We start from the raw sequence: 13,923 nt of genomic DNA on the forward strand, positions 1-13,923 counted from the left end.
GAGCCCCGGTGAGTCAGAGGGAGAAGCTCTCCCGGAGCCGATCAGCCGGTCTGGGCAGCGCCCACGCCGGCAGGAATGCGCTCCTGGAGCAGGACAGACGGACAGGCAGGGCCAGGGCACGCAGCCCCTCCTGCCCCCGGAACGGGCACTGAGCCACACGGGACATGGGCACACCTGGGTGTGAGCAGCTTTCTGTGTGTCACCTGTGGCACCTGTGTCCCCTGGGGCAGGCACTGATCCACGCGGGACATGGGCACACCTGGGTGTGAGCAGCTTTCCTGTGTCACCTGTGTCACCTGTGTACCCCAGGCCAGGGACTGAGCCACACGGGACACGGGCACACCTGGGTGTGAGCAGCTTTCCGTGTGTCACCTGTGTCACCTGTGTCACCTGTGTCACCTGTGTACCCCAGGCCAGGCACTGAGCCACACGGGACATGGGCACACCTGGGTGTGAGCAGCTTTCCTGTGTCACCTGTGTCACCTGTGTCACCTGTGTCCCCCCTGGCAGGCACTGATCCACGTGGGACACAGGCACACCTGGGTGTGAGCAGCTTTCTGTGTGTCACCTGTGTCACCTGTGTCACCTGTGTACCCCAGGCCAGGCACTGAGCCACACGGGACACGGGCACACCTGGGTGTGAGCAGCTTTCCTGTGTCACCTGTGTCCCCTGGGCCAGGCACTGAGCCACATGGCACATGGGCACACCTGGGTGTGAGCAGCTTTCCTGTGTCACCTGTGTCACCTGTGTCACCTGTGTCCCCCCTGGCAGGCACTGAGCCACGTGGGACACGGGCACACCTGGGTGTGAGCAGCTTTCCTGTGTCACCTGTGTCCCCTGTGTCCCCCTTGGCAGGCACTGAGCCATGCGGGACACGGGCACACCTGGGTGTGAGCAGCTTTCCTGTGTCACCTGTGTCACCTGTGTCCCCTGGGCCAGGCACTGAGCCACGCGGGACATGGGCACACCTGGGTGTGAGCAGCTTTCCTGTGTCACCTGTGTCACCTGTGTCACCTGTGTCCCCCCTGGCAGGCACTGAGCCACGCAGGACACGGGCACACCTGGGTGTGAGCAGCTTTCCGTGTGTCACCTGTGTCCCCACGCACAGGGAGCCACCCATGCCCTGCACATGCATTGTCCTGCGTTGTCCTGTGTGCCCAGGCTCACAGGAGAGTCACAGGAGAGTCACAGCAGGGACCTGACCAGGGTCACACACAGGGTCACACACAAGGTCACACAGTGACACACAGGGACCTACACAGGGTCACAGCAGGGACCTGGACGGAGGGTCACAGCAGAGTCACAGTCACACACAGGGTCACACAGTGACACACAGGGTCACAAACACACACAGGGTCACACAAACACACACAGGGTCACACAGTCACACACAGGGTCACAAACACACCCAGGGTCACACAGTCACACACAGGGTCACAAATACACACAGGGACAGGGTCACACAGTGACACGCAGGGTCACAAACACACACAGGGTCACACAGTGACACACAGGGTCACACAGTGACACACACAGGGTCACAAACACACACAGGGTCACACAGTGACACACAGGGTCACAAACACACACAGGGTCACACAGTCTCACACAGGGTCACACAGTGACACACACAGGGTCACAAACACACACAGGGTCACACAGTGACACACAGGGTCACACAGTGACACACAGGGTCACACAAACACACGCAGGGGTCACACAGGTCCTTGTTCCAGGCACGTGGAATCAAAGGAGCCCACAGGGGCAGCCACACCCCCTGAGGCACAGACACCTGTGAAGGTTGACAGGAGCAAAGACACTGTCATGAATGTCCCCATGCACACCCATGGCCAGCGCTGTCCCCTCTGTCACCCAGCCATGGCCAGCACTGTCCCTGCTCTGTCACCCAGGCACGGCCAGCACTGTCCCTGCTCTGTCACCCAGCCATGGCCAGCACTGTCCCTGCTCTGTCAGGCACAGCCAGCACTGTCCCCTCTGTCAGCCCAGCCATGGCCAGCACTGTCCCTGCTCCGTCAGGCACAGCCAGCACTGTCCCCTCTGTCACCCAGCCATGGCCAGCACTGTCCCCTCTGTCACGCAGGCACGGCCAGCACTGTCCCCTCTGTCAGCCCAGCCATGGCCAGCACTGTCCCTGCTCCGTCAGGCACAGCCAGCACTGTCCCTGCTGTCACCCAGCCATGGCCAGCACTGTCCCCTCTGTCAGGCACAGCCAGCACTGTCCCTGCTCTGTCACCCAGGCACAGCCAGCGCTGTCCCCTCTGTCACCGAGCCATGGCCAGCGCTGTCCCCTCTGTCACCCAGGCAGTGTCTGTGGGAATCTCTAAAATCAGAGGGTTTTGGGGAAGCTGCACAAGGCAGCCTCAGGGACAGCACAGCTGTGATCAGAGGTGAGCGGTCACCATGAGATTGGTCAGCAGATGGAACTGGCAGTGGGATAAATCCTGCATTGGACTGGAACATTTGGGCCAAAGAACTTCCCAGAGCAGTGTCTGAACCCCAAGAATTAGAAATCCTGGGTCCTTTAAAAATAGAGTTTTGCTGTTCATTCACAGCTAATGATTGGCGATCCTCCAAAGTACAACGTTACTCCCCATTATTTTGCATACAGAAATGCAAGTTTTCGGTGTAATCACTCGAACAGTTGGGATGTGCTTCCCGAGGCTGACCATGACAATTGTCCAAAGGACATTGGTTCATTTGTGGAGATGGGGCTTGGCAGGGCATCCCACCATGCCCTGAAGGAAGGTGGCCCGTATGGCCTTGGAACGCTCCCTGGGACAGCAGCTACTGCTAAAGCAGGCATGGAGAAGCCGAGGGGGGCTCCGTGGCCAGTTCAGGCCCGTGTTCCAGCCCAGGGCAGGGCCACCCGGGGCAGGGCAGGGCCTCCCTGCCGTCCCCATGGGCGGAGGAGGGCAGGATTTAAATCGGGCACCTGCGCCTCTGCTCACCTGGCTGGGAGCCGGCGGGAGGAGGAGGAGGAGGAGGAGGAGGAGGACGAGGAGGAAGATCGGAGCCTGCCGGCCGTCCAGCCGCTCTGGAGACACGGCCAGGAGGTAGGACAGAGCCCACCTGGGCGTCACCGAGGGGACCTGCCCGGGGAGCGGGGACCTCTCCCCGATCCCAAACTCCCGCTCGGCAGGGGCTGCTGAAACTCCCGGGATTGGTGAGCAGGAGATCTCCCTCCCGGCAGAACCTGGTCCTTTTTGGGAAGGGACGAAGCGACCGAGTGGCAGCGGGGCTGGCTGGAGCTGCTGCTCTGCGTGACGCGTTTTGTGTCGCCGGTGCTTCAGCAGAGCTGGGATGCGGGAGGGAAACAAAGGGAGCGGTGGGACCGAGCCGGGGCTGCGGCTGGAGCGGTGGGAATCGCTGGGTCCAGGGTCCAGAGCAGTGGGAATCACGGGATCCAGGGCTGGAGCAGTGGGAATCACTGGGATCCAGGGCTGGAGCAGTGGGAATCACTGGATCCAGGGCTGGAGCAGTGGGAATCACTGGATCCAGGGTTGGAACAGTGGGAATTGCTGGATCCAGGGTTGGAACAGTGGGAATCACTGGATGCAGGGTCCAGAGCAATGGGAATCACTGGATCCAGGGCTGGAGCACCAGGAATCGCTGGGATCCAGGGCTAGAGCACTGGGAATCACTGGGATCCAGGGCTGGAGCAGTGGGAATCGCTGGATCCAGGGTTGGAGCAGTGGGAATCGCTGGATCCAGGGCTGGAAAAATGGGAATCACTGAGATCCAGGGCTGGAGCAGTGGGAATCACTGGGATCCAGGGCTGGAACAATGGGAATCACTGAGATCCAGGGCTGGAGCATTGGGAATCACTGGATCCAGGGCTGGAGCAGTGGGAATCCCTGGGTCTAAGGCTGGAGCAGTGGGAATCACTGGATCCAGGGCTGGAGCACTGGGAATTCACCAGGAGCCCAGCAAGGAGCCGGTGCTGGGCTGTACTGGGGGCACTGGTGTGGTTTCCCTCCCAGTGTCAGTGCTATACTGGGGGCACTGGTGTGGTTTCCCTCCCCGGTATGGGCTGTACTGGGGGCACTGGTGTGGTTTCCCTCCCAGTGTCAGTGCTATACTGGGGGCACTGGTGTGATTTCCCAGTGTCAGTGCTGTACTGGGGGCACTGGTGTGGTTTCTGTCCCTGGTGCTGTACTGGGGGCACTGGTGTGATTTCCCTCCCAGTGTCAGTGCTGTACTGGGGGCACTGGTGTGATTTCCCAGTGTCAGTGCTGTACTGGGGGCACTGGTGTGGTTTCCCTCCCAGTGTCAGTGCTGTACTGGGGGCACTGGTGTGATTTCCCTCCCCAGGGCTGTACTGGGGGCACTGGTGTGATTTCCCTCCCCAGTGTCAGTGCTGTACTGGGGGCACTGGTGTGGTTTCTGTCCCTGGTGCTGTACTGGGGTCACTGGTGTGATTTCCCTCCCAGTGTCAGTGCTGTACTGGGGTCACTGGTGTGATTTCCCTCCCGGACCCCGGGCAGGGCTGGGGACCCCCTTTTTACGGGGCCACCCCAGCTGGCTCCGGCTATGAAACCACTCCCACCGGAGCCTCCTGGCCGAGCCAGCCCCGGGAGCTGCGTGTGCAGCCCAGCCCCGGCCCCGCAGGCTGATTAGAGAGCTGCTAATGAGAGCTGCTAATGACAGGCTGCGGTTGGGAAACGGGCTGGCGGTGCAGGGTGTTCACACGACAGCCCTGGCCTACAAAGGTGTCCCGGCTCCAGGGGTAACCACTGGATCCAGGGCTGGAGCAGTGGGAGTCACTGGGATCCAGGGCTGGAGCAGTGGGAATCACTGGGATCCAGGGACCAGAGCAATGGGAATCACTGGGATCCAGGGCTGGAGCAGTGGGAATCACTGGATCCAGGGCTGGAGCAGTGGGAATCACTGGGATCCAGGGGATGGAGCACTGGGAATCACTGGATCCAGGGCTGGAGCAGTGGGAATCACTGGGATCCAGGGCTGGAGCAGTGGGAATCACTGGATCTGGGGCTGGAGCAGTGGGAATCACTGGATCCAGGGCTGGAGCAGTGGGAACCACTGGATCTGGGGCTGGAGCAGTGGGAATCACTGGATCCGGGGCTGGAGCAGTGGGGATCACTGGGATCCAGGGCTGGAGCAGTGGGAATCACTGGATCCAGAGTCCAGAGCACTGAGAATCACTGGGATCCAGGGTTGGAACAGTGGGAATCACTGGGATCCAGGTCTGGAGCAGTGGGAATCGCTGGATCCAGGGGATGGAGCAGTGGGAATCACTGGATCCAGGGCTGGAGCAGTGGGAATCACTGGATCCAGAGGATGTAGCGCTGGGAATCAATGGATCCAGGGGATGGAGCACTGGGAATCAATGGATCCAGGGGATGGAGCACTGGGAATCAATGGATCCAGGGGATGGAGCAGTGGGAATCACTGGGATCCAGGGGATGGAGCGCTGGGAATCAATGGATCCAGGGGATGGAGCAGTGGGAATCACTGGGATCCAGGGGATGGAGCAGTGGGAATCACTGGATCCAGGGGATGGAGCTCTGGGAATCAATGGATCCAGGGGATGGAGCAGTGGGAATCACGGCCACCCCTCTCTAGTGGCCACTGCCACCCCGGCAGGTGGCACAGCCAGCCCGTCACCTCCCCTGCACCCCCGGAGCCGGGCAGGGAGGGACAGGAGTGGGACAGAGCCATGGGCAGGGAGGGACAGGAGTGGGACAGAGCCACGGGCAGGGAGGGACAGGAGTGGGACAGAGCCGCAGGGAGGGAGGGACAGGAGTGGGACAGAGCCACGGCAGGGAGGGACAGGAGTGGGACAGAGCCACGGCAGGGTCCCCGCAGAGCAGGGGCCGGGCTGTGGGGTGAATCTCAGCCCCACCGCGGGGCCTCCACCCCAGCATCCATCCGGGACTGCGCTGGATCAAAGCGGTGACTCAGAGGCTTCCCCGGTGCTCTGTAAACAGGCAGGGACCGGAGCTGTGACCCTGATAACGAGTCAGACGTGTCGTTAGTGTCAGCCAGAGGAGTTCACGGGACATGGGTGTTCCCCGGGTGATCCTCTGGGTTTCGATTCTGCTGCTTTTACGAGACTGTGGCCTCATCGCTGCTGCACGGCGCTGCAGAGGCTGAAAGGTTGTTTTGCAGGGGACCAGGTGACAACGTGAGACATCCTGGGAGTGGGTGGCATCCCTGCCTGTGGCAGGGGCTGGAACCAGATGGGATTTAAGGTCCGTTCCCACCCAGATTAACCTGGGATTCCATGATGCGTCTGCGATTGCTCAAATTAAGTTACATTAAATAACACACAGAGCCCGGTTCTGCACGACGGGAGGGTGGCAGGACGGGGTTTGGGGTCTCTGCCCGCCCAGTGGCCTTGGAAAAAGCAGAGACTCAGAGAACCCAGAGCCAGGGGAAAGCTCTCCCTCAGCTCCCGCTGCTGCCCCTGGCTTTGAACAGCCACTCATCCATCCCTGAAATTATTCCCGTGCCCTGCGGAGTGCCAGGGCGCTGTGGGATCACACAGGAGCATCCACACACACAGCCGGGCTGTCCCCTGCGTCCCACCAGGGTCATGGCCAGCCTGCGACCAGCACGGGGCCAGCCAGGGCAGGAAATGACTGGGAGCACCAGCCAGCAGCTCTCTGGGGCTGTGCCATCAGCTCAGGAGCCACTGCTGCCTCTTGGCGCGCCCTGAGCTCAGGAAGAGACCCCCGGTGAAACCTGGCTGTCCCTGGCAGCCTCGGGGAGCAGGGAGGGAGCCATGCCCAGAACAGAGGCCAGACTGCGTTCAATAGAGCAGGCATTTATTAAAGGGCCTTCAAAGGACACGCCTTGGGCCGTGCAAGAGCCCAGCCGCGGCTACACCCCAGGTGGATGATGGGTCATGGCTTTTCACACTTTTATAAGTTTGGGTTCGTTTGCATATTGGGGCTAATTGTCCAATTACAGCTCCAATTACAGGTTGTGCAGCCACATCCTCCCAGGTTGCTCTCCCCAATTCACTTTTGTTTGCACTTTTTGGGCTTGAGGCTGCGGTGATGTCCTTGGTTGTGGGGCTGGAAAAGGATTGTTCTGTGTGGCTGAGCTGTGAGGAGACCTTGCTGACACTTTGTGTGGAGTTCAGAGTTACTAATGCAGAGTCTGGAAAATAGGAAAGCTAAAACTCAGCTCAAGGAAAACATGAGAATTAAGACTCAGCTCAAGGAAAATAGGAGAGTTAAAACTCAACTCAAGGAAAATAGGAGAGCTAAAACTCAACTCAAGGAAAATAGGAGAGCTAAAACTCAACTCAAGGAAAATAGGAGAGTTAAAACTCAACTCAAGGAAAATAGGAGAGTTGAAACTCAGCTCAAGGAAAATATGAGAGCTAAAAGTCAACTCAAGGAAAATTAGAAAGCTAAAACTCAACTGAAGGAAAATATGAGAGTTAAAACTCAAGGAAAATAGGAGAGTTAAAACTCAACTCAAGGAAAATAGGAAAGCTAAAATTCAACTCAAGGAAAACATGAGAGTTAAAACTCAACTCAAGGAAAATTAGAAAGCTAAAACTCAACTCAAGGAAAACATGAGAGTTAAAACTCAACTCAAGGAAAATTAGAAAGCTAAAGCTCAACTCAAGAAAAATATGAAAGTTAAAACTCAACTCAAGGAAAATATGAGAGTTAAAACTCAACTCAAGGAAAATAGGAGAGTTAAAACTCAACTCAAGGAAAATTAGAAAGCTAAAACTCAACTCAAGGAAAATAGGAGAGTTAAAACTCAACTCAAGGAAAGTAGGAGAGTTAAAACTCAAGGAAAATATGAGAGTTAAAACTCAACTCAAGGAAAATAGGAGAGTTAAAACTCAAGGAAAATAGGAGAGTTAAAACTCAACTCAAGGAATAAAACTCAACTCAAGGAAAACATGAGAGTCAAAACTCAAGGCAAGGTCCTGAATCGTGCTGGCACCAGCCCAAAACCAAGGGGTGGTTGTGTCCCCCAGGAAGAGGAGAGGAGAGGGGCTGAGGGCGCAGGTCTGGGGCTCTGAGGGAGCAGGGGGGTCCCTGGGGGGCTGCAGGGTGTCCCTGCTGCTGCGGGGTGATTCTCTGTGTGCCATGTGTCTGTCACCAACGCCGTGTGTCTGTCACCAACCCCTGCCCTGCCCTCAGAGCTCCCTGCCCACCCCAGCCGCACCCTGGACTGCTCTGAGGGAGCAGCAAAGGCTCAGATGCCCCTCCCTGCTTCTCCCTGTGGTCACCTCCAGGGAGAGGCTTCCCCCACCCCGAGCCCCCCCCAAAAATTGCTCTGGTCCCAGCTGTGCTCCCGTGTTCCAATTTGGGGAGGGGGCGACGTGAATTTGGGGGTCCCAGAAAAGCCAGAGGGACACCCCAAGCCCCCTCTGGTCCTCCTGGGGACCCCAAAATCCCCGCCAAGCCCTTCCCCACCTGCAGGGACCCCCTCCCAATAAATGCTACTGGTCCCCAACATTGCCAGGGGTTCAAATCTGGGGAGGGGGACAGAGGAAATTTGGGGATCCCCAGCCAAGTCAGAGGAACCCTCGCACTCCCCAAGGATCCCTCTGGTCCTCCTGGGGACCCCAAAATCTCCCCCAAGCCCTTCCCCACCTGCAGGGACCCCCTCCCAATAAACCCTGCTGGTCCCCAACATTGCCAGGGGTTCAAATTTGGGGAGGGGGACACAGGAAATTTGGGGATCCCCAGCCAAGTCAAAGGGACCCTCGCATTCCCTCTGCCCTCCTCTCGGCTGCGGGGACCCCACTGTGAAAACCACGCAGGGATTTGTGTCTTACCAGGGGCTCTGTCTGTTCCTCGTGATTTATTAAAAATTATGGATATTGATCCGGTTCTGATATCGAACAGTGCGAGACAAAAACTCTCTGGCAGTTTAGAGTTAGAAAGTGTGAGTTTACTGTGGGATAGCTCCCAAATACACACTGCAATTTACAGGTGATTACAGAACCCTTTTATCCTTACAAGCATTGAATACCCAAAATACAAATGCATATTCATAACTTTGGTACATCCCATTCCCCTCTTCATATGGTAATTACTTCAAAGGCTAAAGTAATTTGTTCATTAAGCATGCGTGGTTTGTCCCCTGAAATGGGTCGGTGGTCTCGTTCATGGGGAGGGGTCCCAAAAGGAGGAAGTAAATGAAGTCTTCCTCGTTCTGACCTTTCTGCCTTTTCAATGCAAATGTGACAAATGAACCCTTGGTAGAACTCCCATTCCCCATCTTCAGTTGGTTTCAGGACAGAGGAGGCCACAATTGTCTGATGTTCCTAAAAGCCATTTATCAGTCTCTGTATTCTTCATTATTAACCCAGCTAACCAAACATTGTGTTGACAATCAATTATTAGTTAATTACCAACTCTTAACTTCATCGGCCTACCCATTTATTTCAATTAACTCCAATAAAACTTACCTCTAAAATCTCAGCTCCTCTAAAATCTCTAAATTCCTTAAAGTTTATGTCTCACTCCCTCCTCAGACCCTCCCAGCACCCCGCAGGAGCAGGATTGAGAGGAAGATGAGGAACATGAGTGGACGCTCCCAGAACGGCGAGCAGAGCAGCCCAGGGAGTGCTCACCTGTGCCCAGGTGAGCACAGAGAGACGGGCGGGGACGGCAGCAGCTTCATCGCCGGAGTCTTCCTCCAGGCCAAGGGGAAGAAGCTGAGCATCCACGAGGCCATGGTGAGGGGGCTGCTGAGCCCGGGCACGGCGCTGGTGCTGCTGGAGGCGCAGGCGGCCTCGGGGCTGCTCACGGACCCCGGCAGCGCCGCGCGGCTCTCGGTGACGGAGGCGCTGGCTCGGGGGCTCGTGGGCCACGACTTCTACGAGAAGCTGCTGTCGGCCGAGGGAGCCGTGACGGGGTACACGGAGCCCTACACGGGCCGCAGGATCTCCCTGTTCCAGGCCATGCAGAAAGGGCTCATTGTCAGGGACCACGGCATCCGCCTGCTGCAGGCCCAGATCGCCACCGGCGGCATCATCGACCCCGTGCACAGCCACCGCCTGCCCGTGGAGGTGGCCCACAAGCGTGGCTACTTCGACCAGGAGATGAGCCAGATCCTGTCCGACCCCAAGAATCAAACCAGGACTTGCTTTGACCCCAACACGCACGAGAACCTGACCTACCTGCAGCTGCTGCGCCGCTGCGTGCCCGACCCGGACACGGGGCTGCTGATGCTGCAGCTGATGGACAAGGGCTCCGCGCTCTACCAGCTGAGCGAGGATGCCCGCAGAGCCCTGCAGGCCGCCCGCACCACGCTGGCTGTGGGGCTCTTCCAGGGCCAGAGCGTCACCGTCTGGGAGCTCCTCTTCTCCCGCTACGTCCCTGAGCACCGGAGAGAGGAGCTGCTGAGGAGATACAAGGCAGGGGCAGTGAGCATTGCAGAGATGATCGACGTCCTCACCGCCACCGTCACGGCGGCAGAAAGGGACAGTGGGGCTCTGGGCTCATCCACAGCCAAGCCCAACAGCGAAGCGAGGGTGTCACCTCCAGCTCAGGACACGCAGGCCCAGGAGCAGCAGCTGAGGAAGTCCCTCAAGTCCATGACGGTCCGTGTCACTGCTGGGGAGTTCCGGGGGCAGAACGTTTCCGTGCTGGACCTGCTCTTCTCCAGATACGTCCCTCAGGGGAGGCGGCAGGAGCTGCTGGAGCTGTACAGGGCAGGGATACTGAGCACAGAGCAGGTGGGCGCCGTGGTCACCACCATGGTGAACCGGGCGGAGGCCGCAAACGCCGCGCGGGTGGCGAAGGCCAGGGGCACACACAGGGCAGTGGCAGCGGCACAGGAGGATGGAGAGGATTGCTCAGAACACCTGGATGAGGCCCTGAGGTCCACCACCGTCAGTGTGCCTGCTGGAGAGCTGCAGGGACAGCAGGTGTCTCTGTGGGACCTGATCTTCTCCGATTACATCCCCGAGGAGAAGAGGGAGGAGCTGCTGGAGCTGTACCACGAAAGGTTATTAACTCTGGAGCACATGACAACTGTTGTCAGCACTCTGATTAGGAAAAAAGAATCTGCAGGCAGGAAATTGCACATTACAGTCAAGAGTTCCAGCAGGGATCCTGTGACAGCAGCAGGAGAGGAAGGTGATGACAAACCCCGCAAAGAGGAGCCCTGGAAAACAACCCTGAAAACCACAATGGTCCACGTGGAGGCTGCGGAGTTCCGGGGCCGCGAGGTCTCACTGTGGGACCTGCTGCACTCCCGCTACATCCCCGAGGAGAACAGGAGGGAGCTGCTGGAGCTCTACGAGGCAGGAGAGCTGAGCCTGGAGCAGGTGAGGACCGTTGTCACCACCATTGTCACCAGGATGGCAGCAGCGGAGAGAGCAGAGCCCGTGAGTAGTTCCAGGGCAAAGCCGGTGGCCACAGAGGCTGAACCCACACCCCTGGATGGGGACAGAACCTGGGAGGAGACCCTGAAGGCCACCAGAGCTGAGGTGTCAGTGGGGGAGTTCCAGGGTGGAGAGACCTCCCTGTGGGACCTGCTCTTCTCTGACCACATCCCCGAGGAGAAGCGGCAGGAGCTGCTGGAGCTGTACCGTGGGGGGACCCTGCCCTTGGAGCAGTTAATCCTTGTTGTCACCACTCTCATCAAGAAAAAGGAATCTGCAGGCAGGAAATTCGAAATTTCTGTCAAGAGTTCCAACAAGGACCCCGAGACAGCAGCAGGAGAGGAAAGTGACCACCATCCCAAGGAGGAACTCTGGAAAACAACCCTGAAAACCACAATGGTCCACGTGGAGGCTGCGGAGTTCCAGGGCCGCGAGGTCTCGCTGTGGGACCTGCTGCACTCCCGCTACATCCCCGAGGAGAACAGGAGGGAGCTGCTGGAGCTCTACGAGGCAGGAGAGCTGAGCCTGGAGCAGGTGAGGACTGTTGTCACCACCATTGTCACCAGGATGGCAGCAGCGGAGAGAGCAGAGCCCGTGAGTGGTTCCAGGGCAGAGCCGGTGGCCACAGAGGCTGAACCCACACCCCTGGATGGGGATAGAACGTGGGAGGAGACCCTGAAGGCCACCAGAGCCGAGCTGTCAGTGGGGGAGTTCCAGGGTGGAGAGACCTCCCTGTGGGACCTGCTCTTCTCTGACCACATCCCCGAGGAGAAGAGGGAGGAGCTGCTGGAGCTGTACCGTGGGGGGACCCTGCCCTTGGAGCAGTTAATCCTTGTTGTCACCACTCTCATCAAGAAAAAGGAATCTGCAGGCAGGAAATTCCAAATTTCAGTCAAGAGTTCCAACAAGGACCCCGAGACAGCAGCAGGAGAGGAGGGTGATGAGAAACCCCGCAAAGAGGAACCCTGGAAAACAACCCTGAAAACCACAATGGTCCACGTGGAGGCTGCGGAGTTCCGGGGCCACGAGGTCTCACTGTGGGACCTGCTGCACTCCCGCTATATCCCCGAGGAGAACAGGAGGGAGCTGCTGGAGCTCTACGAGGCAGGAGAGCTGAGCCTGGAGCAGGTGAGGACCGTTGTCACCACCATTGTCACCAGGATGGCAGCAGCGGAGAGAGCAGAGCCCGTGAGTGGTTCCAGGGCAGAGCTGGTGGCCACAGAGGCTGAACCCACAGCCGTGGATGGGGATGGGGCCTGGGAGGAGACCCTGAAGGCCACCAGAGCTGAGCTGTCAGTGGGAGAGTTCCAAGGCAGGCAGGTGTCCCTGTGGGACCTGCTCTTCTCTGACCACATCCCCGAGGAGAAGCGTCAGGAGCTGCTGGAGCTGTACCGTGGGGGGACCTTGCCCATCCAGGAGCTGCTCAGCACCACCAGCAGCCTGGCCAGCGACAGCCTGGAGCAGCACCTCAGGGCCCTCCCCGCTCACACCATGGACCTGCTGCGCTCCGAGGGCTCCTACATCACCTGTGACCCGTCCCAGCAGCGCCGGGTGTCCGTGTGGGAGCTGCTCTCCTCCAAGCAGGTCTCCGAGTACAAGCGGGAGGCGTGCCTGGACACCTACCCCTCGGGAGGGCTGACGGTGAACAGGATCACCATCACCACCACCGTCACCACCGGGCCCCGGCTGGAGCAGAGCCGCCCCCGGCACCACTGACCGAGATCCTGGCACAGCAGGGTCTGGGGCACCCGTGGGCCTTTGCTCCTTGGTGTGTCCGTGTGTCCCACCACTGACCGAGATCCCAGCACAGCAGGGTCTGGGGCACCCGTGGGCCTTTGCTCCTTGTATCCCTCCATGTGTCCCACCACTGACCGAGATCCCAGCACAGCAGAGTCCGGGGCACCCGTGGGCCTTTGCTCCTCAGTGTGTCCGTGTGTCCCACCACTGACCGAGATCCCAGCACAGCAGAGTCCTGGGCAGCCGTGGGCCTTTGGTCCTCGTATCCCTCCATGTGTCCCACCACTGACCGAGATCCCAGCACAGCAGAGTCCAGTGCACCCGTGGGACTTTGCTCCTCGGGTCCCTTCGCGTGTCCCTGTGGTGACAAACCCGTGTGTGGGGCGGGCTGGGGCTCAGATAAACTCCTGCTGTCTCACCTGGCTGTGCTGATGTGGGATGTGGGGTTCAGATAAACTCCTGCTGTCTCACCTGGATGTGCTGATGTGGGATGTGGGGCTCAGATAAACTCCTGCTGTCTCACCCCTGGCTGTGCTGAGATTTCTTTTTGCCCGGCAGAGCTTTCCCAGAAGGGCTCGGGGGGTGTCAGAGAGCCTTGGGACTGTGACCCCCATGTCACTGTCCCGGGGGTGGCACTGCAGCCCCTGTGTCACCGCTCCGAGGGTGGCACAGACAGTGACACTGCAGCCCCCGTGTCACCGCTCCGAGGGTGGCACAAACAGTGGCACTGCGTGCCCCATGTTGCTGCTCTGAGGGTGGCACAGACGGTGACACCGCAGTCCCTGGGTTGCTCCCCCAAGGGTGGCACAGATGGTGGCACTGCTGCCCTCAT

General features: G+C 58.9%; 1 protein-coding gene across 1 annotated transcript; it reads left to right on the plus strand.

The window, feature by feature from the left end:
• The first annotated feature begins 2,823 nt into the window (after positions 1-2,823).
• LOC139585404 (epiplakin-like) lies at positions 2,824-13,613 on the plus strand. The gene is made up of 2 exons (XM_071418162.1): positions 2,824-3,075; positions 9,498-13,613. The coding sequence occupies exons 1-2, from the start codon at positions 2,824-2,826 to the stop codon at positions 13,068-13,070; spliced, it is 3,825 nt and encodes a 1,274-aa protein (XP_071274263.1). The 3' UTR covers positions 13,071-13,613.
• The last annotated feature ends 310 nt before the right edge of the window (positions 13,614-13,923 follow it).

The sequence above is a fragment of the Agelaius tricolor genome, unplaced genomic scaffold, assembly GCF_023055355.1.
Source record: "Agelaius tricolor isolate 1412-34295 unplaced genomic scaffold, bAgeTri1.0.p SCAF_78, whole genome shotgun sequence".
Lineage (NCBI taxonomy): Eukaryota > Metazoa > Chordata > Aves > Passeriformes > Icteridae > Agelaius > Agelaius tricolor.